Source organism: Annulohypoxylon truncatum (genome assembly GCF_022578515.1).
Source record: "Annulohypoxylon truncatum strain CBS 140777 unplaced genomic scaffold F4807scaffold_2, whole genome shotgun sequence".
Taxonomy (NCBI): Eukaryota; Fungi; Ascomycota; class Sordariomycetes; order Xylariales; family Hypoxylaceae; genus Annulohypoxylon; species Annulohypoxylon truncatum.
The window spans coordinates 1,608,682-1,636,128 of NW_025953788.1; the positions used below are offsets into that span (position 1 = coordinate 1,608,682).

The following is a 27,447-nucleotide window of genomic DNA, read 5'->3' on the forward strand; positions in this document are numbered from 1 at the left end:
CTTTGAGGCTACGCCACTACTTGGGTGATTAAAATGAGCTGTGGGTACACAGACGAATTTCCTCTAGTTCACCATATTCTCTACGTGTAAAAGATGATACGTGTAATATAACCGGGAACGTTGCCGGGTCCTATCCTGAGTCGACCCCGAGTAAAAGGGGCTAGGGGCTGACAAGAGCCTCGCGTCACAGGTAAACAGCCGTCATCATGAATCGTCGACGTACCTGCTTAGTAATGTCGCAGACTTCGCCAGACATCATCCTATAGAGATATTTGGAACGCCTTCCCGTTTAGTCGATCTTCTTGTTCTAGGATCCGTGGGATACCGGAGCGGTTGACGTTCCTACGAGCCATTTAATTGCGTCCAAGGTACGGAGGGTCCATAAGCGTACATGTATAATGTAAGTATGTATGTGGTATGTATGTATGTATACTGCGGCTTTAATGTTTCAATACATACGTCCATCCTCCCCATGCTCTCCTGTCCGCGGTCCACCATCGCCACCCGCTTAATCACCAACCACATAACAACCTACCTACCTACCTACCTTACCAACTTACCACATACCGGAAATCCCCCTTTTCACCCAAAAAGAGTAGAACGGAAAGACCTGCCCTTTTCCCATTCAACGAAAGGAGAAACAAGAAAGAAAAAAAAGTTAATTGAAAAAAAGGCCGTACGCGCATTGGCCACATTAGCCAATTACGACAGCGAAGACTTGCAGATGTAACGTTGATAATCATCGGCGACAGGACACTGCGCAGCATTGCGCTTCGAGTAGCGAATCGAGAAGGGATGCCGTCTGATGTGCGCGTGGCGTTATGTGCTCTTTGCCGGAGATGCAAAGTTCAAGATATATGCGACCTGGATTCGTACATTATTTTTCCCCTTCCTCCCTGTTGCCTTTAAATGGGAAGAGATAGAGATTGATAGACACGTAGGCTGGTAGGTAGGATGGATAGATAGATAGATAGACAGATAAATAGGTAGATAGAGGGCAAAAAAGGTACCAAGGAACGAACTATTTCCTGAATGGGAACGTCGCCGGTCCGATTCATTTTCGGGCCCCGATCGGATGATCGAACCGGTGGTCCCGAACGGCCCCGCACCCCTTCCCATTCATCGCGCGAGTCTTTTTTCATGAAGGCTACGGAGTCTTGGCCGCCGAAGAGGGGGGGTTGGAATCTCTCTTTTTATGAGGCGTACGTATGTGTTTTATTTTTATTTAATTATTTTAATTAGTTAATTACTATTCCTTATTATTATTTCTTCCCTTTTTATTTCCTGTTGCTTTTCATCATTCGCCCCCTCAATATTCCTTTCCCCCTCCCTCGCCTATCCTTTTTTTCGCGTACTATGTAGGTATGTACCGTGCGTCCTCGACTAATCTTTCCCCATCTGCCCGTTCAATCTTAAGAAGAAAGAAAGTAAAAAATCGACAACAAATTTGCCCAAGTTTCATTCCGTTGTTCGCTGTCGTTACGATGTAAAAGCTAGGTAGGATATATGCACACATATGTATGTAGGGAAGGGGGTAATTGAGACCCTTATCTCAACATACCGGGAGATACACGGTTTGCGGTTTTTTATCACCGAGCTGGGCCGCCCGCGTTGGATGGGCATTGTTATTCTCCCGAAGCTCGCACAAGATAACGGCGGCGCCGCGAATCAGGAGGGGAGGGGGGCTACCCTGGGCAGGCGAAGCGAAGTGCGCCATGCACGAAATGCGGGGACGACGTGCGCCTTTCCCAATCCCAGAAATGTTGTGTTGTGTACACAGGTATATATGTATGCGTGTTGCGTCTTGTACCGATGGGTGTGCGATTCGATGCGATGCGATGCGTTGCGTGGTGTGGTGGTTGGTGGTGGTATTGGTAATGATTGTTTCCAGCGATTCCTTTGGTCGCCTACCCAACCAAGCAAGTATTCTGAAACCCCTACGTCCAATGACCGGTCGCCATCAGGTACATTGGCGCCGCGTTCCTGACGTACGAGGCACGAAAAAGCTGGCGAGAGCGTGCGTCGTTTTATGTAGGTATCTGCCTCCCACCGGCACCTATTGTCTCGCTACAGCGCCACGGACCAAACAATCTTCGACGCTGTCTGCTGCTGACGCCGGCGCTCTTGCTGCAGGCCCGAGCTCTGGTCACCGGGCATTGGTCTCGGTACCGCGCAGGAAAGCTTTGGCTGCGAGTGGGATTTTCAATGTCGTGCTTTTCTGGAACAACCAACCAGCCCGCCAGCCTGCAGAGCTGGGAGAAGGCTGCGCGCCGCACCCATACAAGCCCGAATACCGAGATGCATCGCAGAGGCGGGAAACCGTCGTAGGCTTCTGCAGTGATCGACTTTCCCCGCGAAAATCGAGGGCGCCGTGGGATTTTACAATCCAGATTCGGAATTTCCCATTGCCCAGGTACTTAACGACGTAGGTACGCGGCGCCGACCGTCCATGAGCTCACCGAGTTTGCGGGTTGCAGACGTGGGCGTGGGCGTGGGCATGGACCGTGTACTCGGTCTGAAACGCGCGTTTTATGGCGCGGATTGAGCTCTACCGGACTGCCGACAGCAGCCCTGCCTTACTTTAGACCTGAATTCGGCTGCTCGGGTGGGCATGCCAGGAGTGGCGCTGTAAAAGACTGATCATATCATTCATTGACTGCACTCTGCAGGCCCTCGTACGGGAGATGGGCAGCTGCAGGCAAACAAGCAGGTTAGCTGAGTTGCTATTGTTCCCAACGACGTATGGTCGCAGTTGAAGTAATCCGAGTTTGTCAGATTCGCGTCAGTATGTAACGGCAATGCTCGATCGAGCAGCTACAAGGGGGTGATGGTGACGTGAATGCAAGTCGCGGTGATCGCACGTTCTGACAATTCGGATATTGGACATTATGTCTGGTCCAGTTTCTTGGCAATTATTGATGGCTGGATTGAGTAGGTTAATGGAGAAAAAGGTAGCTATTGCCATAGCAATAAGAAGAAGAAAAAAAGGGTGAGGTGATAAGTGAGGTGGCTGATGTGTCCGTGGCAAGCTTGCATGTATAATTCAAGATTATTGTTCATTATCGACCATTAATCTTCACTTTCCCATAGTTCGATGATCCACTCTCGATGCGGATAGCACAGGCGAATAAGCCGTAACTTAGAGCAGGGGATGTACCCAAGACATGCAGGCGTGACGTTGAATGGTTATGTGCTTCACTTGCATGATCATAAGCATGGTTAAACATGGTTACTAATCCTTCAAGTAAGGCTTCGTTCGTTATTGTTATATGGCTGGAGCGTATAGCTCGGGTATCGTCAATCTTTTATATCATAAGGCCCGTTTCTAGAAGACGAGAAATGAGCAACAGCTCATCCACTCGAGTAGTAACAAAGTACGACAAAATTCGTGACGACATTGGGGATGAGTCCTCCAGACAATATCGTAAGATGCGAGATGCGAGATGTAGATGAGGCAAGGTGTAAGGCTTGGGTGGGGAAAACAAGAGCAGATCAAGTTAATCCCAGGCACGCCATATTCACCTATGCCGGGGTAATATCAGTTATGTTGAGGTACAATTTGATCCTCAATCATTGGTGATGTCCTTCATTTCCAATTGAACCACCATTGTGACAGAAAACTACCTCTACACTTATTTTAATATCTGCCTTCCGGGAAGATATGTCCTGTCATCACTTGGTGGCCAATGTCTTCATACGTAGATTCCACGACACCCATTCATATAGATGCCCCTAGATGACCGAAAGCGGCTAAGATACCGCGGGGTCCCAAAAGGGGCGGAACGGTAAATTGGCGGGTTCGTCATCGCTGAGAGTAACGATTCGCGTTGATAGAGGAAGTCGCCGCGTTTTTTTGAAACTCGAGCTAATTCCATTTCTGAGCCGCCGGTGCCATCCAAGGATTGTACGCGTGCGCCGAGAAGTTCTCGTTGCTAAGCGGCGATGATAAGTCGACCATTGAGCCTCGTAAAGCAGGGTCTACCATATTATCTTCTAAGCTGGGCTCAAGATAGTGCGTCCATTCTGGTGGCAGGCCAGCTCCTTCTGGGAAACTGTGTACTTCCTGATAATGGTCAAAGCCGGAAAAGTGTTGGCCTGTATTAAAGATTAGCCATTGAGGAGAATTGGGGAGAACGGAGAATAGATAAATAGAATGGCTACACAGAGTAATATAGGGTAGTGTCGCCCAGGCTGACCGGAGTGACACAACTTACCATTGTAGTCGAGTTCTTGGCCCGTGATTAGCTGGTGATAGGGCTGAGCAGCGGGGTGATTATGAATGCTGTAGTCGTGGCTTGTTGAATATTGGTGCTGCTGGAGACCATGATTCATGCCCATATCTGATATTGTAGCTGTAGAAGTTGAAGCAGCATCTTCGGAAGGCGGATCCGAGTCTGTTGCAGTCAACTGGTGACTGTCTTCCGACGCTGGAGCATCGGGAGACCTTGGAGAAAGAGTTTCATGTGTGATGCGTTGGTGGCGGGTCAAGAGATCTCGACGTGAATATGCCGACCCACAATGGCATACATATGGTTTCTCCTTTGTGTCTAAGAGTGGGAATTAGCACATGGTATTCTCGAACGACGACATCTGATATCTGAAGAATACGTTGGACTTGGACTTGGAATTGGGATTGGAATTGGAATTGGAATTGGGCACTGGAATTGGTGGTGGAGTAAGGTGGTGCAGATCGAGTCGGGATCGAGGAGATGTAAGATGGGATTAAGATGGATCAATCAAGCAAATCAAGCACATAAAAAGTTGGGGTTGGGGTAACGAACGGGTTCGGACGTGGCGTTCTAAATGCTCAGACCGCTTAAAGCTTCGTCCGCAGTGCGTACACAAACGCTGCTGTACTCCGGACGATCCATCACGACGTCGCCGGCGAGCTTGGGACTGATCCATTTGTTTCTCGGCCATCGAATAAGTGAGATGTAGGTATTAGGTTTAGAACAAAGGCTGGAAGGGTGTAAAAAGTTGGAGAAGGACAAGAGAACTTTCATCGTCGAAAATTGTGGGGGCGAAGTTCACAGGGACTAGGGCCTAGAGTGTGGTAGGGGAAGGGGGGAGGGGGGGTAAAAGGCGGGGAGAGGCCACGGGGCCAGGGAAGCCACCTGATTTTGGCCTTTGTAGGGTCTTTTCTCTCTCTTCTCCTAGTTCCTTCCTAGGTAATTTATGGGTTAGTCTGGAGTGGTAGGGTGATCTGCGTCTGGAGGTGGGGCAAAGTCCACAGTTGAACTTTGGGGAATAATAGCCGCGCACTCTCTTTACTCTTTTCACTCGTCTGGTCTCTGCGCTTTCCTTATTACAAGTATACTAGCCTACTTGACTTCCGAGGTTACTTCAATCTTGTGAATCGCTCCTGATTCTTCGATGCCTGTATGAATAAGCAGTAAGCGATTGGTTAATAAGACTAAGCAGTACGTAAAGTTAAATATTCTGAGCTTCACTTCGGCCTCTAAGCGTATAAGACCATTGGTTGTCAGATATAGCAGCTGTCCTGTCTTCAGCGACGACATAGTCAATCTGAGTTCAACTTGAATAATACCTATTCAATATATACCATCCATTGAATACCAACTGATAGAATGCCAATTGATAGTTGATCTACCAACATAAACATCGGCAATCGCTCATCCCTCGTTGTTGAGACCGTGAGCGAGGCTACCCACTAAAGTCCATCATCGATCCCATGATACATACCTACGGCATGTCTTCTAACAGCATTCCAAATACCCCGGACTGTACCTAGGTACGGATCGTACATACGGATATTACTGATCCCAATATCATCATTATGCATCCGAGAACCAGCTTACCAGATAAATGCCAAAGCTGTCCCGGGTACGAGCAAAGAAGAGCTAGTCCTACCTAGGAGCTACCTTCGAAGGAATTGACTCGGCAGTGTCCCAGATTATATGGTGGAGCGCGGAGCTCTGGCTTGTGTAAACGGCCCTTACTGGTTTAACTGGAAACAGTGGAAGGTGTTCAGGGATCGTGCAGCACGACAGGGGCCTTTTCGGAGTGGTGGTTTGTGGGGTAACCAACCCAATCTCACCAATTTTCACCAATCTCACCGGCAGTACCGTCGCAGGCCGTTTCTACCGACCCGTACTGATCCAAGGTACCCCCCTCGTGCTACTCTCAGCCGCCCCGAACACCAATCACCGCCCAAAACTGTCCACATCGTCTTTGTCAACGCACTTGCTTATTTCGACGATCCGAAGGTTTAGGCGAGCTCCATTAGCGAATCTTGCCGGCACGTTTCATTCCATCTTTTTCGTCCCTTTAAATTCTCAAGACACGCCCACTCGAAAATTCTCATGATACTCTCATGATTGGATACCTCGCACATTCCGTATCATTCAACAAATTCGCTTACTTTTCCGAAATCCATCCTGTCGTTGCATTCTAAACTTCGCTTGTCCGGACAATGAAATACGCCACCATCACCGAACAGCCCTAACCGGACGGGGGGCCTGGGCGTCACAAGGAATATCGTCTCATATTATATAAGCAGCCTGACCTGAAGATGTCTCAGAACATCAATCATTCAACAATTCAGAATCATGCATTTTATCACGCGCAATTCAGCACCGGTCCCCAGTGATCAGTGATCAGTCATTATTGCTATTTTCTCGTCATAGCGGTCTGATCGACAAATTGATGATTTCTATTTATCATGTCGACGTAATAACAGAAACTCTTCGAGGTAGCTAATGTCAAGGGTCAATAGATTTCAAAGCGTTATATTAGGAGTGAGAACGCGTAACCAGGGAAGTTTCTCATGGTATATAATACATTAGTCATAAGATTATAATCCCCTCGAGTTGTCATCATTAAATAATACTGTTTCTTTACGACATCATGCACTTGGGGTATCTCTTGGTCACCGCCAACTGCCGGAACTGCGGAGAATCGTCTCATACAAGAATTTTATCGAGTTTCCAGCAAAAAGACAAGAAGATCCATTCAACACATAACAGGTTGTATAGGGCGCTGAAAGTTAGAAACATTTATATCATAAAGGACAACGAAGTAAACAATGTGAATTTTCGAAGACAATGGTGGCAATAGTTAGAAGGGCTATGGGCTGACTAACCTGCTTCACAAAGAAATTTTCATCTTCCTCCGTCCATTTCCTCCTTGTCGTATTGTTGAAGAATGTGTAAGAGTCGTAATAGTCATAGGAAAGGGGTAATACGAGTAAACGATACAGTAACGTACCAACTTACAAGGTAAGGTATATTTTACTGTTTCTAGCATTTGACATACCTGGTTCAAGTTAATTCACCATATCCATGAGTTACGGGTCAACCAAAGGAAATTGATGTGAAAATATATTGTAGATGTTTCCTACCTAGGTGTAATCGCCCTGTTACTTACCTTACCTTACACATTACATTCATTGGCCGTATGTAATTAATTGGTTCGAATTCCACAAGCGTGAAATTCATAAAAGGAAAAGAAGTGGTTAGTTTTCCTTGCGTGTTAAACATCATACCATACGACGTACTAGCTAAGAACTTCCTATGGAACATAGACGTGCTTTTAAGCCTAACTTTTGGTCCTCATATACGCTCCTAGTGTGACCAAGAGAATATTAGAAGATTTCCTAGGTGATCACATAGTATATATTTCAATAATTATTAGAATTAACCCAATTTGATTGTATGATTCGGGAGCTACTTGAGAGGCCTAGATGGCTTGCTACGCTGACAATAGGTAGTTAATCTACGTATATTAATTTCAGAGAATATGTAGGTAGTTGCTATATTCTCTCTACAATCTAGATACTAGAACGCACATTACACGGAAACAAGGTCGACTATGATTGTAATCAGAATATTTTTATATTAATTACTGCAAGTTTCTTTAGGTTTCTTTCGTTGTGTTCCCCTGAGTCGAATACTCCGTGGCAACAACACTAACCAAGTCAGCAATTATGAAATTGTCAACAGCTCAATTCATTTCATTCACTAAAAAAGTAACCCGAAAGACACAAATACACGAAAGCTATGCTGAGAGATAACTCACGAGGTTATTGCGTTTCTAGTTTCCTCTTTGCGTCCGAGGTCATCTCAGCGGTCGGAAAACCTTCGTACTAGAGCAGAATGGCATGAAGCAGCGTGACCAATAATAAATCGAACACGATTCCGACCCTCAACTAAAACTCATTTATACTCCAGTACCTAACTGGCAATGACGACGATGTATGGTAATTGGCATAGATCCGATTCTAGTGCACTTAAAGCATACCTAATAGCTCAAAATATTTTTTCCAACAACAATTTCGAGTCTATGGCGCTACGAGCGCGGCTAGGTACATACTGAATTCACTGGAACATGGGGGTATAAGGGGATAGTAAACCCCATAAGTTAAAGCGATGATACTATACAGCTTGAGTAGGTAACCTTAAGATATCCCTCGACCTATGAATATTCGAAGCAAGAGAACTTGCTAATACGGACAATGAGTCGGTCGAATATGCATATATTTTCTGGGTACCCTGCGGTGATCACGCCACGCCATGGGGATGGGATCTGATTCGAATGCCAAGCCTGTACATCTCACAGTTGCCATCACACCCATAAGACATTCTAAGGTCACAGCATATTATTCATTCACATGATACAACTGCTGTCATATCAGAATTTTCGATTGGTGGGTAAAGGCAGAGCCTCCTCTGCCGCACCTTCTTCCTTTCTCTCTGCGGCGAGGAATCGTCTACAAATAATACCATACAGTACACATCGAACTGACCATGCAGTCAGTCCGTAAGTACTTCCCATTTCATCAGGTATGTTACAATACGCCGTACCAAAGACATAATAAAATTGGTTATTATCATCCATGGAACCCTGGCTTGTATACCACGTCAACCCATGCGGTCAAAGAGACAATTTGATTGATCTTACCTAAAGTAAAGAATGAAAAGGTTTCTAGAAAAAAGAGTTCTTGGCGGGCTTCGAAGTAGATCTTCCAGGCCGCTCTATCGTGGAGGGTCGTGGCTGAATGCAGCGATCACACACCGAAAACTTGCAGATGGCCAATGACCGCCAGCCATGCCCAAATAGCGTGCCCTACAGATATTCATGAGAAGCTTATTGGTGTTTGAAAGCCACTGGCCCAGACAATCTCATGTACAGTGCTGAATAAGTTGGTGACAGTTCAGCCACACGAGCTGTGCGACACGACCCTACGTGCCTAGAACACAGCGCTCAATCAAAATGCGAAACTGGGATTGAAACTCTAGCCTTATAGTACGTTTACTTACCAGCTATCGCTTGTAGTTTATTCAAGTCGTCGTCCTCGGCAGGTAGTCATTAGCATGCCCTTCATTTCTCATTCGGACTCCGTATCTCAATCAGGTGATTCCCTTAACCTAACCCCCTTCTCCCTTCCTCTCCTCTAAGAACCTAGCATGAGATGGTTCAAAAAGATTATATGAACATCTCCAAATTCACTATGCTAAATTTTAATAAAAACTGTAGCTGCTTACCTCAGTGTAAGTCAATCCACGTCTCAATCTAGCACGTGTATACGGACCTAGATACATCACGAGCGTCCAAAGGCGAACAGTTAAAGTCTTAAGTCATTTCAATTTGATTTCTAATTTTCGTGATATGCTGAAAACATGGTGTCTAGAGGCAACCCGTACCAAACCCCCCGTATATATACACCTTCGTAAAAAATCAAGGCGACGCCGCAATGCAGTTCCGCCCCGGTCCAGGCCGCCGTGTAGATAACCTAACCTAGATAGCACGCTCGTAACCCCCGTTTCATATGACGCCCACTGATATGGGAACAATAAAGCACGGTAGTACCTAGCAACGCCAAGTTAAGCCCGGTAGGTATGTAAACAGAGCCAGTTAAAAAAAAAAAAAACCCATGGGATCTCTATGCCTTGCCTCGCTTTCGCCCCAGGAATGCCGCCTGCCCCCTTCACGCCTCCTTTTTCTAATAATAATAATAATGATAAAAAAGCGCTGCGCATGGGAAAAACCTCCGCCGTCGAGACCAACTGGTATCAAATGAGGAGAAACCGATCTTATAAGTGTTCCGCCCGAAATCCGCTAGACGCCGAACGGACTCATGAAAAATTCATGCAGGTAATGCTCTGTGTATGTATCATATCGTATCGTATCGTATCGTATCGTATCGTACGCGCCCCCCATCACCAACTTAACCACCACTCTATATGCGTGTGTATGTGTATGTGCGTTAGGTATATGCAAAAGCGAGAGAGCACCTCGAGCGTCTAATCAGAGCGAGCGCGCTCTCAACGGTTTCTGCGCGTAGACGGACTGGAAGGGGAGGTAGATGTGGGCCTCCGAGTTAAGTATCGCCTTCCGCACGTCGATGAGGTAGACCTCGACCTGCTCGGGCGTCCAGTTGAGGCCGTGCGTGAAAGGCCGGATGGTGAAGCCGTGCAGGCCGTCGTATATCATGTTCCTGTTGTACAGGCCGACCTTCTTCTGGTGCGGGTCCGTCGGCCACGTCCCCAGCGGCGCCTTGAGCTTGATCTCCTTGACGTTCATGAAGCCCGCCTCCCGCAGCCACCGCGCGTAGTTCTCCACCGACTCGATGCAGTCGATGTCGAGCTTGCACAGCGCCTCCGCGAGCGTCTTGGCGAAGTCGGCCAAGGCGTCGTCCTCGCGCATCGTGCCGTCGTCGCACCCGGCGACGCATTTTAAATCTTGGATCTCGAGCCATCCGCCCGGTTTTAGAGCCCTGCAAATTTGTTTAACTTAAGGTACTTCTTCGGGTCATGAAACAGAAACTTTTGGGCCGTAAGAATAGCTTGTGTCTGATAGTATGGAATGGGAAATGCTTACTTGAACGCCTCGGAGATTATCCGGGGCCAGTCCCGTATCGACGGCGCCATCTGGCGTGCGTGGATGTAGTCTAGCGAATTTGGCGACTGAACCCACTCTTCCTCTACGTTGTCGACGAGGAATTGCACGTTCTGGGGCACCCATAGAGGTTGTATCGGGCTGAGATCTACACCTAGTATTTCTGCAGCAGGATACTGATCACCCACTAATGAGACGGGAAAAAATGAACTTGTTAGCGCTGAGTCAAGTGTGAGTCGGGTGTGTCACCCGGATAGAGAGCCTTGCTTACTGTCTATGGCCCAGATGCCCGTCCCCGTGCCAAGGTCGAGAATTGACCGAGGGTCGTCGAGAGGCGCAAAGTGCAGCTTGCCGTCGCACAGGAGCATGACCATGGCATGCTGCATATCCTCACGCTCCTGCTCGGCATCGTCGTTAGGAAAGTGGTAGCGCCCCTCGCTGTACTTGTGATAGCGGCGCGAGTTCTCGAAGACGTAGTCGCGGACGTCTTCGGACATGGATATGGAATCGGCAGAAAGCATGCCTGAGAAGGCATCGTAGCCGTCCTCGTCAGCTGATACCGACATAAGAGAGTCGATGTCGTTCGAGGGATCATCCTCGACGGTCCTCGCAGGCTCTGGCTTACCTGAAGGGCCTTCGCGCGATCTTGATGGTTCCGTCATTGACCCGAATACCTTGGGACGAGGGTTTCAGTATGGTAGCGACGAAGGGACATTAAACGGCTTCTTCTTTTTTCCCTCTTTTTTTCTGGTTTTCTATATTCTGGTGCTGGAGGGGGGACTGGAGGAAGGGATCTCTGGTGTGGTGTGTGTGTGGTGATCAGTGATCACGATGGGTTCCAGCGCAACGGAGAAAAGCCCCGCTAAGGGTGGCCGCCAATATCGAAACGGCGGTCTATTGGCTATAAGTAGGGAGATCCCCGCTTGGCTGCAGATGGAGGCGTCGAGACCGTCATTGAGAGTCGAGTGGTCCTTACCAGAAGCGAGTTGATGGTACAGTCGGGGCCCCAAGAATAGGAACGTACCGACCCAGCAATTTGGAACTCACCGCAGACGGCGGCAGGGCCAGTTCCCTTCAGTCGGTGAAGGCGTGGCACCGAGCTCGGCTTCGTCTCGGTAGTGGAGACTTGAACCTTGGAACTTCCATACATATATTGTGTCAAATAAGAGCTGAGATGGGGTCGAGATAATTAATTAAGAAACATTGAATGCATGATAAGAACAAACACTAGCTCATCCAAATATTATTGCGATGTTATCAGAGAGAGGAGTCGTGGAAGTGGTGGACCGAACAATTTTTGTGAATATTCGAGGTTCCGACTTAAGGAGTTCCTACATAATACATGAGAGTACGTACCTCATGTACTATAGATAGGGTTAGTTGGACTATAACATGGACGCACTGACCACGTCACAAGTGAGAAGCAGGACAGCACGCAGCGCTGGGTATCCACCTAAAGAAAAGAATATTTTTGCCTAGAGATTCAAAAAACATGATGAGGAAATACACATGTACGTGATACCTGGTTCGATTATTCTAGATGATGTGATATGATGGCGGTTATACTCGGTGATTATATCAGGCTACAAGTACCGACCGAGACGGAACATGGGTAGGGGTCTATGCTGTGTAACGATGGCTTAACCAAGCTGGCGGGACATCGGCCTCGTTGGAATACGTAGCACATCCCAGCAGTTTGGTTCCCGACTCCTAGAGCCATTTTCCCGTCAGATTATACTTTTCACTAGTACATTACGTAAGACCTGACATTAAAGCCTTATTTTCCTTGCTATGAATTATACACGGACCTTCATTTTATTTTTTTTCCCTCTTTCTGCACTTTACCAACATAAATCAAGGAATAAAAAAATTCAATCGGAACTCGTTCCGTAGTAACGTTACAATGCTCGGGGCGCATGAGGGCTATTATGATATAAAATGCCTAGGTAAATATAGGCTAGACTGTTTCGACCTTCCCCTAAATTGTTCTTTTCCCCTTTTTTCCCCCCCTTTCCCTCTTTTTTTGGTTTCCAACTTACCTCGGAAGCCGGCATAATCGGAGAATTGCTCATAATAAACGACGACTGCTTCGGAATCGCAACGTTTTGACGGAATGGGTCTGTTTACGGCTTACTCGTACCAAGCCTACCAATACCAAGGTAGGCATGTAATTCGGGACCTCGCCATACTGTTGGTTTTTCGATACCCAAGCTGTCGGGTCCTGCTGTGAAAAGAGCCCAAGCGGCGGCGAAACTCCTTGGAATCCACGAGCCAATGACGATCGCGAGCGACCGCAGGACGCGGGACGGCGGACGATGATTGGTTGGGCGCGAAACTTGGCTGCTTATTTGCAGATTGGGAAGTTTCCGCCCCAACGCCGCAATTATGTGAGAAAGCTGGACGAGAGTAAACCCGTAAGATCAACAACGATGGTTGTGAATCCTTCTGTTTGCGGCCCTTCGCAACATTGACCTCGCTGTCTATCAAATGAAAGATTGCCATATATAGCATATAAACTCAGACAATCGGCCGGAAACTGTGCTGTCAATGCATGCTGCAGATTAGGATGATCGTCCCTTTAATAGTTAAGACCGATTTTTGCTTCTTCCGCCCCAAAAACCCTTGTCGAGCCACGCGTCGAATCTTCGAGCGACACGGGTCTTACCACGTGTAACTTCGGACGACATGTCCTTCCCCGCGGAGGCTCTACGTTGCGAGGCCATCGAGGGCAACCCGGACTTTTACGGGTTGGGCATCCGAATCGGCGTGTACCTGCAATGGGTGACGGCCTGGGTCAGCCTGGTCGTGGACCCCCTATCGGCACAGTCCGTGTACGACGTCAACTCCGTCTTCGTCTTCGCCATCCTAGTCGCCACCATGATCGCGACCTTCGCTGACAACCCCACCATAGAGCCTGTCGAGACGTACATCATGCTGCAGTTTTCCCTGGGCTTCTTCGTGACCACGTTGAGCACGTTCGGGCTGAGGCTGCAATTCCTTCGTCCACGCTCTGGAGCTCAGTTGATTCAATATCTTGGTGAACTAGGGAGGGCGGTGAAGCAATTTCTCCAGAAACTATCGTCGCTCCTTGCCATGTTGACATTATCGACGCTCCTTGCCACGTTGAGATTATTGTCGCTCGTTGCCATGTTGAAATTATCGTCGCTCGTTGCCATGTTAGAATCATCGTCGCTCGTTGCCATGTCGAGACTAGCTCCCGGAGACATAATGGGCTTACCCTTGAGCCGTTTCTTACCACTCAAGCCTTACCATCTATCGTGGTCGGGGGTCTTCTGGCGGACGACGACGGTATGCATGCTCGCGGCTGTCAATATCTGGCTCTGGTTTGCTGTGCAGCCCAACTACCGATTGGCTGGCCAGACTTGTGATCCTCCATTCGTGTTCTTCTTTTCGAAACAACAACTCAGCGGCGCGATTGTTGGCTTCTTCAAAGCAGTCTCGATTCTCGCCGCGATTATTGTCGTCCCGCCATTCATGGCTATGTTTGGGTTGGTAGGACAGATCTTCATCCATACGCTCATGGCTTTGTATAGGGACGTGTTGCATTTCATATCACCTAAAGCACCTGAGCTCCTGAAGCAACGACTTAATTTCGACAGACCGACGTTCGATGTGCTAGATTTGCCAAGGAGGTACATCGATGTGCTAGATTTGCCAAGGGGGTACATCGATATTTTAGATTTCCTATCCAAACCAGGCAGTGAAACTTACCGGTTCTCTCATATTCTTAAAGTGATAGTATATTTAGGGAGCGCAAAGGCTACAGAGAAGCCTGTAGTTAATACACGAGAAGAGAATGGGGACATGATACCTCAGCATAGAGCAGAGTAAGTAATATCTGAGATATCTTCTATTATTAGTTTTACTAACGAGGAATTTGTTTCGTAGATTTCTAGCCCGCCTACTCTGCTTGTCCTTGAATATCTTCGTCGTCCTCAGTATCATCTGGTTCATCCTTAGCGTCGAGTTTACTCTGGCATGGAATGACATTAGAGGGGTTAATTCAATCAATAGTGCAGGGCAACTTATCCCATTCGTCATTGGTGCCGTTAGCACGCTGCAAGTTATGAAGAAAATCATCCTACTGGGCCTCGCCAAGGTTAGTCTTAAAATACATACTTCTTTTATTCGGACTCTTGTTATGGATTCTGACACGGCCTAGAAATACAAAGACTGGGTAGACATTTCAGAAGACGTCTTCCTTGACTTATTAGACAATCAGGGAATAATCAAAATTCGCCCTGCTAGGGATACGCGCGAAACCGAACACGATGGGGCTCGTCCGCCTCAAAACCTAACATTGAGTCCCGAGGACACCAGAAATAATACAGATAGCATTCAATCTTAATGATCAACCAAGAGCTAGAGTTCTAAGAATAGAATCAATGAGGAACGAGAATATGAGGATTCGTGTTAAAAATCGGTATTTCAGGTACGTAACTATGTGCCTTTTTCGATATAAATCCAGTCCTAATAGTTTCTAATCACAATATAACATTATAGGGCGATTACCACTGCATAGACGGTAGAGGGGAGTAGACAATATATATGACCTCAAGCCAGTACCCCGACGTAAAATACGATCCGATACATAGCATAGCCTTCTGTCGCCCAGTTAACCTCAATTTATACCAGTATCGATACGTAGCGCACATTTCATTACAGGCATATTTTCAGCAGTCAATGTTTGTTGTGCTTAGCGGAGCACGCGACCTGTCTCGACGACGGACCATGGCACCACACTGCAAACCCCTTTTAACGTCGCATTATTCCACGCTCTTCGCGACAACTCCCACAAAATACTTCGACAATTAATATGCTGAGACAGACCACACCCGTCAGGTCGCACGATCCGAACCTCCCCCCTCACTATATTGCCACCATGTTAATTAAATAGGGCTATGCATACTAGGATAGTGGATCTACCAGTGTCATGGATTAGGCATAACAGATTGATACTAAGTCGCTTCCGAATTGTGACCTTCCTTCACAGCCGTCATATCGTTATCCATTGGTGCCTCATCTTCCAGCATGTGTTTAGGCACACAGTCCTCGTAACTAACTGGGGACTCAGAGGGTTCGAATCGATCAATCCCTTCAGAGACCCTTTGAGGTGGCAGGAGTAACTGCCGAGGGGATATAGGGGATACACTTGGCGGGATTCGGGTCCTATGATCATCACCTTGCAAAGAATTCCTAGAAGCTCTATGCTGCATCATATGAACTTCTTCGGCGAGTCGTACACTCAGTGCTGGTCTCATGTTGTCGCTGCTAAGCCGCGCTAATTGCCCTTCTGCCGGTACTGGCTTACGTCTCATGGTGCCGATCTGTTGTTCGAGTGCTTGCAACTCCTCATAGCCACCTCGCATTGGTAGAATTTCGAGCTCGGGGTATTCCAAGTGTCCATCGGGCTTCTGACGACGACGATGTGTCTCGGAAGAATTTCGCGGGACAACTTTCCCCAAGCCTTCTTTGACGACTTTGCCCAATTGCGCCGATAAGCTTCGAGATCCAGGAATTACATGCCTCTTTGATGGTTCACCGGGTCTGTCCGTAGACCAAATTACATCACTGCTATTAGACCCCACCTGGACTGCGAAATCCCTTTGGATCACATTGTCGTCTTTCCCTGCGGGCCCTGTCCTCTCGTGACGCGTATGCGACGGCCATTTTGCCCACGATGCGGGGGGTGTCCGAAGTCGTTTAGGGCTACGATTCTGTAGCTCTTCCTTTGGTTCTGATCGGGGCTCGATATCTTGACCGTTCATTAGGTTCACCCATTCTCTAAGCACACTGTTCGATATGTCCGACTGTGGGCTATTGTCATCGTGACGACAAGGCGGTTTCAACTGCTCCGTTCTAGTCTTGGGGCTGGGTACGCTAGAGATACAATGGGGTTCCCCTTGATCTGCCTTGGTGGTCTCCAGAGATTTCTGGCCTTGTGAAGGATTTTCCTGCTGCTGGCTACCAGAGGCATCTTCATCGCGCACGAAAGTTTCTTGCCGCAGACCAATGGCACAGACCATATCCTCAGGTTTCTGACCGATGTTGGATGATAGCGCTGACAGCTTGTCAACAGTACTTACCTTTAACTCTTGCTGGTGAAGATCATTGCTGTACTTGACATCATACATACTATATCTCCAGATATCCTTTGTCGGATGCTTTGCTCTTTTTGGCCTTGACAAATGGAATTTAGCAAGTATGGAGTTCTTGCTAAGAATTGAGGTTCTGGGCTCGTTAAACTCCTCTCGAAACTTGCTGATAATCGGGCTCGCAGCATTATCTCGACGAAGATGAACTTGAGTAAATCGCTGTTCAATGGACTTCAGTTCTGCTTCTCGTTGCTTGAAGCTTGCGGTATCAGAGACTGCCAATGAACTCGTATCTGCCGTTGGACCTCCTAGTTGTTGAGTTTCAGGCATGGTTATGTCCAATGCTGATGCCGCATTTGGGGCTGTCTTGTACGAGCTAACGTCAGACTTCTCAGCATCTGTCGATCCACTAGGATATATAAGACCTAAAATTCATCATCAGATTCGATAGCTCGTTCAATTATTCCAGCGCGACTTACGGTTGAAGCTTGCGAATGGCGCTACAGCTTTTCGTCCTCCCAAGAGCTCAATTAAACTCAGACGTGACTCTTTTTCCGTAGCCTGGCAACTATTAGGCCTAGTAGTATATCGCGAGGATGCATAATGGGAAGAAGAGACATCCCGAGCATGATCCACCAAATTGGGGATGTCATCCTCAGCATAACTGTCACACCCCTGACTAGGTCGCCGCAGCTTACTGGACCAAGAGGGCAGCAATTCGAGCTCGCTCATTGTGGTATCTACGTTTGAGCCGCATGGCAGTGTCGGTACCTCTTGGGGAATAGCAGACAAGTTATCGGACGCGTTCTGTACGTCTTTCGTTGATTTCTGGGGCGAGCCGGTGCCATCTGGGTTTGAAACATCGAGGATCATATGGGAGATCATACCACTCGTTCTTCTACTTGACAGAGCGGAAGTCGACTGCAACTCTTGGCTACGTAACCACATGTCTAACGGAGAGTCTTGGCCAGAACCTTCATGGTTAGAGCATTCGATTTGTGGGCTCTCGGGTTGTTCCACGTCGCTTTCACCATGTTGCTCCAAACGGCTTGGTGTCTGTTCATTCTGCTGTGCATCTTCCATCGGCTCTGAATTTTGCACACGTTCTTGATCAACCGATGGGCTTCTCGCATTATTGTCCTCTTGCTCATCGTCATCTTTATCGACATCTTCCTTCTCATCAGTAGAATTAGCAGGGTCGGGCCTTTCGTCAGGCCTTGGGTCTTCAGGGGGGCCGAGGTAGCTCGCGATCTGCTCAGCGCTGTAGGAAAGTCGCCAAGAGCAGAGCGATTCTGAGCCTCGAGCACTTGGTAGGTGGACAGGGGCCAGCTGAGGCGAAGAAGGGAACTGCGGCAAAGAACCTTGTCCCTTGAGGTTTACGTGACTCTCAGGAATAGAACTATCATGAGATCGACTAGGCGATCCTGGATAACTACTTCGTCGAAGAGAAACCTGTGGCTGAGAGTTGCTTTCTGGGAGCGCAAGGAGCACGGCGTCCGTGGAGTCGGGCGCTGAGTGTTTGGAACCGATGTCGTTCACATCCGAGACAGAAAATTCTATATTATCTCGAGGTCCACCACCAAGTAATCCAACACTAGCGGAACTCCCAGGCTTCGATTCGTCGGGACCGGTCGCCTTAGAGCCGGCTTCTTCTTGTTCTTCTTCACTCTTCAGTTCTTCTTGGATCCTCTTGTGCATCAGACGTTTCAACTCGGCACGCCGCGCGATTTCCTCTTCGCTCGCGCCGAGATACTGTTGCGAGTGCCTCTTGGATTCTGATTTTTGGGATAGTGGTCTAATAAACCTGGTTTTGATAGCTTCTAGTGTGCCGGTGCTGGAGTTTCTGATGCTTCGCACAGGCTCATCATCGTCGGAATCATCGACTTCAAGGATAGTAGGATCAACTGTGGCCTCGGGTATTGAATTATGTAGCAGAGATGGAGCATTCGTTGCTGCGATGTGTGATGATGAAAGCTCAAGCTCAGGTATGGGAAACGGTGACTTAGATAACTTTGCACGAGGTGGATGCACTGGAAGTTCGAGTACCTCTTGAATCTCCCGGTCTGGGCTTGGCCCTCGGTAGGCCGTCGTAGTTCGTCGGCCACGACAACAACAGAGAAAAGACATTCTAGGACTTGAAAGCTGTGGAATTGAAAACGAAAAGAGATTGGAATTGAAATGAAAATTCGATTAATACTTGTCGTGGATTTCCAAGAAAGTCTCTGAGGCTCTAGAGCTAGCAGTTTGGCTGGAGTTGAATAAAGGGGTTGACAGAGGAACCCTTTGATACATTTACTGTCAGACCATCTAACATCTGAACTTTAGATGACAGCGATCTTGTTTAGTAGAAAAAGTGCAGGGGAAACATTCAAGGTCCAGTTCCATGTTATTGCTGATAAAATAATGAAATCTAGGAGAAGTTACTACCTCGTAGTTGCCTCCAACACCTCCCTAACAGTACCCAAGCGTGGTTACTACTTCTCAGAAGATACACTTGGCTGCTTCCAGTTTTACTCAGGGTCATTGCATTCAGGTTGGGCATGACATCTGGATATATACCTAGGTACCTACCTATGTGCCTAACACTAGGTATGTGCCTCCCCTACGTATGTACGCGTTCCAGTTACTACCTACATATATACAACCTCTATCAGGAATTAAACATTCAATGTTACCGATTCATACCTAAGGACTACCTTCATGTATTCAGATATAATACTAGTATCTCTTCTCGTTTTACTATTTGGTCAATTCAAGCAGACATTACAGTACCTATTCTACGAGTGAATTATACAACCCCCTAATATTTATCAACTCAATAACTCCGAACATTAACCAAACTCATCCCAACGACAACGCCATTATACTAAGATAGATGCTTCAATTTTGCAACTAGAGGACTTAATTACCGAGCTAATCATTATTAATATACTCAAATAAGCACTCTCTCCAAAGGAAATATATCATTTCAATGTCTCCTATTTTTAGAGAGGTTTCGTTAGGTTACCTAGAAAAACACGATTCAGTGACTAATGATTATTAGTCCACCATAGTGGCTTTCAAATTTGCAGCCAAAAGAATCTTTTTCGAAGAATACTCTACTAGTGGCTCATAGTATTAGGGCGCGGGCCACAATCACAACTTAGCTCCAACAAACATCGTTTGTAAGGCATGAAATAAATAATCTGATTCCCAGATGATCAGACATCAATGCAGAGTGACTCTCCCATGTTGCAAGCCCGCGTAGCTCAATCGGTAGAGCGTGAGACTCTTAATCTCAAGGCTGCGGGTTCGACCCCCGCCGTGGGCTCAATCCCCACGGCTCCCAGTTAAATCTGGGATCCGACCTTTTTCTCCTTTTTTTATCTGCCCTTACCATTGCTCCTTATTTGCTTTTCCCATTCATATGGTTAGGTGTATGGTTCTATTCGATCGCGGAACAAGTTATTATATCTTGTCTGGCTTGTTGTCCTCCGCTGCATCTTGGTTAGTTGCTGGTTGTACAGCACTGGCCTAGATTTAATTCCAGAGAAGAGGAACTCGAGGGCATCTAACCTTGAAGTTGTCTCCGACTCTATTCCTGTGGCCGCCGTTGACCTTTGGTACTACCTAACGTGGAACGTACTAGACGACCTATCAGCAGAAAGGTGAGTGGCGACGGCCCATGGCTGTATGGTGGCGTTTCGACTTAAGCGGACTTGGTCTTCTTCCAGGTATCGCACATTTTCCCCCTATCCTACACTTATCTTCCTCTTGCTCTGTTCTGACTAGCCATATCATCCCATTGGCGGGTCAAGCTTGTCGCTGTCAACTGAGACTTCCCTAGGACTATCGATGATACATGTTACATGCTCCACAAAGCCGCTGTAGCTGCAAAGACGTCCACAAGTACGACTGTGCCTGCCGACACCACAAGGCTGTAAATGAGCGATCACGCATAGCCGAGTGTCTCGCCATTCAGAAGCGTCAAAGGTATTTGAATTACGGGGTATATCGACATTGTAAAGAGCTAGATGTAATCGCTGACGAGTGAGATTACCCAACCCGCGTCCTTGAATGGCCACAGCGCCATAATCTATTCATGATACCAGTCCAGGCCGTGAATTTAAATATGTGTCGTTTAAGCTTTTATGATTTTGAAGTAATTCGAATCTGGCGAGGTCTTGGTCTGCTTTGATCTCAACGTTACCCAATGCCATTCCGCGATAACATGAGATATCACCTCGCGTGACACTGACTTTTCGAACCAATGAAGCCATCAACAGAATTTTTATATCGAAATGGTCGTTCAAAACGTGGTATACTAAACCAATAGCATATGGATAACGAACGGGAAATCGGCGAAACAAACTGATGGATGTTGGGGTTTATTGCGCCAAAACCCACTTATGTAGCTAGCCATCTAGACCCCGGCCCATTACTAGGTACGAATTGATGCGGCTGTCGTCTAGGGGACCGCCTTAGTAATTAGTCCGGAAGTAGTCTGCAAACTAATAGTTAAGGGTGCTACTCTAACGCGAAGGGATGTAACGGAACGATAAGAGGCTCGCATAGATTTGCATCCAGGAGTACGGCTCGGTCACGGTAGAATTGATTGAGGTTACATGCAGGCAAGGGGCGACGAACTACGCAGAAATATACATGCTGTGTATATCTTACATAATGTTCGGAGCGAAGTGAAGTGTTCCGGAGAAACAAAGATGGAAAAGCTGTATGACTCGGCGAATCACTTTTCGCGGATACCATCGACCGATTTGCTATCGGAAGCCGAATTAGGTTTCTCACGTCGATACTCGAACCTTGGAAGTGGCTGGAGGGACCAATAGACGGCTCTGAATTTCACGTGTTCTAGAAGAACTCCGTACGCTAGAAAATGGTAAAATAGTTGTTGCTGTAGTTCGGTGGTACCTGAATATCCAATAGTGGCCATAACGAAACTTGGGCAGTACTTATGGTATTAACAACCTTATCTATCGTTAATTCTCTGAAGTCAGATTCGCACAGTAAAAAGCAAGGACCACCAGCAGCATCGACCAAACAACTAAGAGGAAGGGAAGGAGTATTTGGCTCCCCGCTTTCGGACCCTGAATGCACGCAGCGGCCAATGGATCGATCAGTAGGATCATCTTGTCAGGTTCTGTTGGTTCCCGTTGGCTTAGCTCAAGCACGAACAATCTGAAAAAAATTGTTAACCCCTCATAGTCAGTTTACTCAGTTCCAAAGGTTCCACTTGAGCTCCCATAAGAACCCCTCCCTCACCGCTTACTTTTTACTTATACTTCAACCATTCCCCTTTCCCTCCTCTCTTCATCTCTTCCTTCCTCATACCAATTTCTTACTATTCTTCCTCTTGACCGTTGTTGCTACGCATCAATTGGTCTAACTCTTCTAGTTAGAAGAGAGTTGGAAGTGACAGTCTGAATCTCTTGTAAGTTTAACTTAAACCCAACATTTACCCCACCATCCTCGATCAAGTCTAATTCCCCCACCGAAAAAAATTCTTGTCAACTAACAAGTTCATCGAAGAAAACCCATTTTCTCCTTATCCCAGATACCTCGAATCACCGTCAAGATGGTTCAATCTGCTGTTCTGGGTTTCCCCCGTATGGGTGTGAACCGTGACCTGAAGAAGGCCACTGAAGCTTGTAAGTTTCCTCCCGGCTGTTCCGGAAACGATCCGGTCAATCTGTACCAGAATAGTCAGATTTGGCTAACTTTACAACAAAGACTGGGCTGGCAACCTCTCCCAGGCCGACCTCCTTGCTGAGGCTAAGCGTCTCCGTCTTGCCCACTGGAAGATCCAGAAGGATGCCGGTGTCGACATCATCCCCAGCAATGACTTCGCCCTCTACGACCAGGTCCTCTCTCACATCCAGGACTTCGGTGTAAGTGAATAAATAACTTTGCGTCTTATACCTTTTTCAATATGCTAATATCTAATCTAATAGGCCGTCCCTGAGCGATACTCCAGTGCTAACCTCGACCGCGTCGATGAATACTTCGCCATGGGTCGTGGTCACCAGAAGGGCGGTGTAGATGTGCCCAGTTTGGAGATGGTGAAATGGTTTGACTCCAACTACCACTACGTCAAGCCTACCCTCCAGGACAACCAGACCTTCAAGCTCACTGCTAGCCCCAAGGCTGTCGTTGAGTACCAGGAGGCCAAGGAAGCCGGCATTAACACCCGACCTGTTCTGCTAGGTCCGGTCTCTTTCCTTCACCTTGGTAAGGCCGACCGTGGCCAGAGCGTCGTTCCCATCGACCTCCTTGACAAGCTTCTACCCGTCTACGAGGAGCTCCTCATCAAGTTGAAGGAAGCTGGTGCCGAGACCGTCCAGATCGACGAGCCCATCCTCGTCTTTGACCTTCCCGCCAAGACCAAGGCTGCATTCAAGCCTGCCTACGAGAAGTTCGCTAGCTTGGCTGGCAAGATCCCGAGCCTGGTCTTCACCACCTACTTCGGTGACATTGTTCACAACCTTGACCTCCTCCCTAAGGACATCTATGCCGTCCATATCGACCTTGTCCGCAACCCTGAGCAGCTAGAGACCGTCTTGGGTGCTCTCGGACCCAAGACTACCCTCTCAGTTGGTGTTGTCGATGGCCGAAACATCTGGAAGACCAACTTCAAGCGCGCCATTGAGGTCGCTGAGACCGCTATTCAGAAGCTTGGCAAGGATCGTGTCATCGTCGCCACCTCCAGCTCTCTCCTCCACACTCCCCACACCCTTGCCAGCGAGAAGAAGCTGGACCCTGAAATTGCTGACTGGTTCTCGTTCGCCTCCGAGAAGGCTGTCGAGATTGCCATCATTGCTAAGGCCGTCACCGAAGGCCCTGCCTCCGTTCGCGAGGCTCTTGAGGCTAACGCCAAGTCTCAGAACGCCCGTGCTACCTCTAAGCGAACCAACAACCCCCAGGTCAAGGAGAGGCAATCCAAGATTACCCCCTCGGACTACAACCGCAAGTCTGAATTCCCCTCCAGAATCTCCCAGCAACAGAAGAAACTCAACCTCCCTCTCTTCCCCACCACCACCATCGGCTCCTTCCCCCAGACCAAGGAGATTCGTGTACAACGAAACAAGTTCACCAAGGCAGAGATTACTGAGGCTCAGTATGACAAGTTCATTGAGCAGGAGATTGACATGAACGTCAAGATCCAGGATGAGCTCGAACTCGATGTCTACGTCCACGGTGAGCCCGAGCGAAACGACATGGTTCAGTACTTCGGCGAGCGTCTAGACGGTTATGCCTTCACCACGCACGCTTGGGTTCAGAGCTACGGCTCCCGTTGCGTGCGACCTCCTATCATTGTTGGCGATATCTCTCGCCCAGCCCCCATGACCGTCAAGGAGTCCAAGTACGCCGTCTCCGTCTCCAAGAAGCCCATGAAGGGTATGTTGACAGGTCCGGTTACTTGCCTTCGATGGTCTTTCCCTCGTGATGACGTCCACCAGTCCGTCCAGGCCGAACAGCTTGCTTTGGCTCTCCGTGACGAGGTCGTTGACCTTGAGAAGGCTGGCATTGACGTCATCCAGGTTGACGAGCCTGCCCTCCGTGAGGGTCTTCCCCTCCGCGCTGGCAAGGAGCGTGAGGCTTACCTTGACTGGGCCGTCAAGGCTTTCAGGCTCTCAACCGTTGGCGTTGAAGACTCCACTCAGATCCACTCGCACTTCTGCTACTCTGAGTTCCAGGACTTCTTCCACGCCATCGCCGCTCTCGATGCTGACGTCCTGTCCATTGAGAACAGCAAGTCCGACTCCAAGCTTCTAGGCGTGTTCGTCGAGGAGGCGTACCCTCGCCACATTGGACCCGGTGTCTACGACATCCACTCGCCGCGTGTGCCCAGCGAGCAGGAGATCAAGGACCGCATTGAGGAGATGCTCCAGTACCTCAAGCGTGAGCAGCTCTGGATCAACCCTGACTGCGGTCTCAAGACCCGTCAGTGGAAGGAGACTAAGGCGGCGTTGGTCAACATGGTCAACGCAGCCAAGTACTTCCGCACTAAGTACGCCTAATAAACGGTTCTCTCTATTTAGCGAGACAAGTGTTTCAATTTTAGGAAAACTGATGATAATTGCATGAGGTTGTGGGGAGTTAGCTGCCAAATTTTCACGGGAACTGCATAATCGATTTCAACATCGGCGTTTTACTGGCAGGGTTCTCAAAGGGGATCTATACCATAAAAGTTCTACAGGAAAGACTGGCGGGAAACGGTAGCATTCAACATTAAGCATTTAACGGGTGGGAAAGAAATATACCAACAGTCCATCAACCGGACTTGGGGAGTAGGCGTTATTGGCACTTGATGCCCTTTTTGAAGGAGATCGCGGATTTGCGATCAAATGTAGATGTATGAGCAGTCTGTCCAATTCAACTGGGCGATGATTTAGGAAGAGAAATTGAATCTTCCACAAGTAACATCTCGTTTTTTTCGTGTGTCGATCGTAGGATTGTGAAATGAGATTCCGAATGAATACGGCTTCGGAGTAGGCTACCTCACCTATAGGCGATCTTATCCCGGAAGTCAATAGTGCTGTGTACCCAGGTACCTATGCCAACGACTTCATGAAGCACCTCGTAGGATGGCTAGACTAGCATCGATGAGAGCCTCACACGCAAAGCCACAATCGTTCAATTAATGCGTCATGCCGTATGATGCACGCCGTAGAGATCTATAGTTCTTGGCAACCTTTTACTTTTCAGGGACGCACCATGATAAAATAAAAAAAATTGTCTTGGACCTTAAGAGAATATATTATATCGACAAGGTTATTCGCAGCCCTGGAGTACCTTGCGAATTTACAGCGGTTGTCCCGCGGTGGGAACGGGCTTTATGACCAAATCTGGCGAATCAGAGTGCATATACCTGGTTAGTTGAAACAGGATTTCTCCCCCCTTTCTCAGTGCTCGGTGCCCCTTGGTAATAAGCTAGCTGGCTAGGTACCTCGTAGCTTCCACCAAGATGGTTCCTTTCTCTTGGTTTCCCCGAATTTCTTGTTTTTCGAAGCGACCATACCCTTGCTCCCGCTGTTATTGCTAGATTCAGCTTGCGGGCAGGCGCGATGAGTTTGCGAAATAGATACCTGGTAAGGGTTACCTGCATTGAAAGAATATTGGGCTGTGTACGCTGTAGGAGTTGACCAACGGCACCGAGTTGGGCTACTTGCACACTTACATTCATTTTACCTCAACAATCCGTACCGAGACCATGATTTCACAACATGACCTGTTCACGACCTTCTCTCTTCAGTAATTAATCATACATATTTGTGCGACGATGTCACCAAAGAAATAATAAACACGCAGAATGCAAAAAATAAGCATACAGAACACAAAAACGTGGCAAGGATCGTGGAACATTCTACAACCTTGAAGCCTACGCCGTACATGTAGTATGTACCTTGCCGCTGTGGAAGATTACATATTGCAAGGAGAGTCGCGGCGCGCCATGGCCCATAAGCTGTGTTTGAGATTTTCGATCACTGCGCGCTTGGCTTAAAAGTTAAACGACCGAGCATAGGGGTCATAGGGGTAGAGGAGGAACTATCCCTTGATTCACTGTCACCCCGATATTAAATGCGATCTCATGAGCCGCCCTTCATGCGACGGAGGCGTCGGAGGCGTGGAATGCTTTGCGAGCGCGTCATACTCATGTCCCATCCCTGCATAGCTTCCTCACCATCATCCCGAGACTCTGGTCTTTCATGAGTTTCGAGGGGTATGTTGGGTCTTCACCATCTAGGAGGAATCAAGATGCGACGCGGAAAATCTACCCACGCAGCCACGAGGAGAAGGATACATGCTTCTTTAATTCGTGCGCCGTTCCACCGATCATCCGCAGCATTCATTCGCGGTGATGAGTGGGTACGAGAATTGCGATAATTGAGAATGCTTGATGGATCTGTGTACCGTGTACTGCATCGCGGGACCGAATTCTAGAATCCAAAAGTCACGGCTCCTTACATCGCAGTACGTAACCTTGGTATATTCTACCGGAGCAATCTGGGAATTACCTATGGACCGCTGATTGTATTACCTATGCATTTCCAAATGAGATGCCGGATCCTTTAGGGACTGCAGCGGGCTTCGGTTGAATACAGCTGACAGATGTAGAATTCTTCAAGGCAAGGGAAAAAAGGCGTTTGCTACCACATCTATTTTATATTGGTAGATGCAAGCCATCCACGATGGTGGCTTGTGTGTTTTTCCAGCGCTCTCAGAGCACAAGCACGGCGCTTGCATCGCAGATCATCAACTTAATCGAAGAAAACCGCCGATCATCTCATGTCTGTGAACGCTTCGTCATCTCCATCAACCATGTGTCGATTACATACGTAGCCTTACCTTATTTTTACCATCAGACGAAAAAGAAGTAAAAAAAGACCTGGAGAATTCATGCGCCTAACTGCTGAGGAAATATGCGTCGTGTCAGCACACGTTCTTCGTCGCACGAGATGTGCGCGCTTTAGGTATC

At 47.9% G+C, this 27,447-nt stretch overlaps 6 protein-coding genes and 1 non-coding gene across 7 annotated transcripts; 4 read left to right on the forward strand and 3 right to left on the reverse strand.

Annotated features, from left to right (window-relative positions):
• The first annotated feature begins 1,615 nt into the window (after nucleotides 1-1,615).
• F4807DRAFT_129183 (uncharacterized protein) lies at nucleotides 1,616-2,827 on the forward strand. Its single transcript, XM_047992964.1, has one exon. It carries the CDS (start codon nucleotides 1,716-1,718, stop codon nucleotides 2,427-2,429), a length of 714 nt encoding a protein of 237 aa, XP_047858985.1. The 5' UTR covers nucleotides 1,616-1,715; the 3' UTR covers nucleotides 2,430-2,827.
• Nucleotides 2,828-3,659: 832 nt separating this feature from the next.
• F4807DRAFT_129181 (uncharacterized protein) lies at nucleotides 3,660-5,116 on the reverse strand. The gene is made up of 3 exons (XM_047992963.1): nucleotides 4,782-5,116; nucleotides 4,215-4,547; nucleotides 3,660-4,095 (listed from the first exon to the last, which is right to left on the reverse strand). The coding sequence occupies exons 1-3, from the start codon at nucleotides 4,918-4,920 to the stop codon at nucleotides 3,866-3,868; spliced, it is 702 nt and encodes a 233-aa protein (XP_047858986.1). The 5' UTR covers nucleotides 4,921-5,116; the 3' UTR covers nucleotides 3,660-3,865.
• Nucleotides 5,117-10,266: 5,150 nt separating this feature from the next.
• F4807DRAFT_449652 (S-adenosyl-L-methionine-dependent methyltransferase) lies at nucleotides 10,267-11,378 on the reverse strand (the record flags this gene model as incomplete). The annotated part of the gene is made up of 3 exons (XM_048000048.1): nucleotides 10,267-10,735; nucleotides 10,840-11,044; nucleotides 11,129-11,378. 3 exons carry the CDS (start codon nucleotides 11,376-11,378, stop codon nucleotides 10,267-10,269), a joined length of 924 nt encoding a protein of 307 aa, XP_047858987.1.
• A 2,057-nt stretch (nucleotides 11,379-13,435) lies between these two features.
• F4807DRAFT_129227 (uncharacterized protein) lies at nucleotides 13,436-15,538 on the forward strand. The gene is made up of 4 exons (XM_047992965.1): nucleotides 13,436-14,705; nucleotides 14,767-14,977; nucleotides 15,041-15,310; nucleotides 15,382-15,538. Exons 1-3 carry the CDS (start codon nucleotides 13,543-13,545, stop codon nucleotides 15,224-15,226), a joined length of 1,560 nt encoding a protein of 519 aa, XP_047858988.1. The 5' UTR covers nucleotides 13,436-13,542; the 3' UTR covers nucleotides 15,227-15,310; nucleotides 15,382-15,538.
• F4807DRAFT_468347 (uncharacterized protein) lies at nucleotides 15,539-19,100 on the reverse strand (the record flags this gene model as incomplete). Its single annotated transcript, XM_048002595.1, has 3 exons — nucleotides 15,539-16,939; nucleotides 17,015-17,398; nucleotides 17,453-19,100. 3 exons carry the CDS (start codon nucleotides 19,098-19,100, stop codon nucleotides 15,837-15,839), a joined length of 3,135 nt encoding a protein of 1,044 aa, XP_047858989.1. The 3' UTR covers nucleotides 15,539-15,836.
• Nucleotides 19,101-20,210: 1,110 nt separating this feature from the next.
• Nucleotides 20,211-20,283, forward strand: F4807DRAFT_t14. The gene has a single exon. It is a non-coding gene; the product is annotated as a tRNA-Lys (tRNA).
• A 1,919-nt stretch (nucleotides 20,284-22,202) lies between these two features.
• Nucleotides 22,203-25,391, forward strand: F4807DRAFT_408235 (cobalamin-independent methionine synthase). The gene is made up of 4 exons (XM_047996423.1): nucleotides 22,203-22,401; nucleotides 22,500-22,618; nucleotides 22,701-22,858; nucleotides 22,922-25,391. The coding sequence occupies exons 2-4, from the start codon at nucleotides 22,546-22,548 to the stop codon at nucleotides 24,986-24,988; spliced, it is 2,298 nt and encodes a 765-aa protein (XP_047858990.1). The 5' UTR covers nucleotides 22,203-22,401; nucleotides 22,500-22,545; the 3' UTR covers nucleotides 24,989-25,391.
• Nucleotides 25,392-27,447: the final 2,056 nt, after the last annotated feature.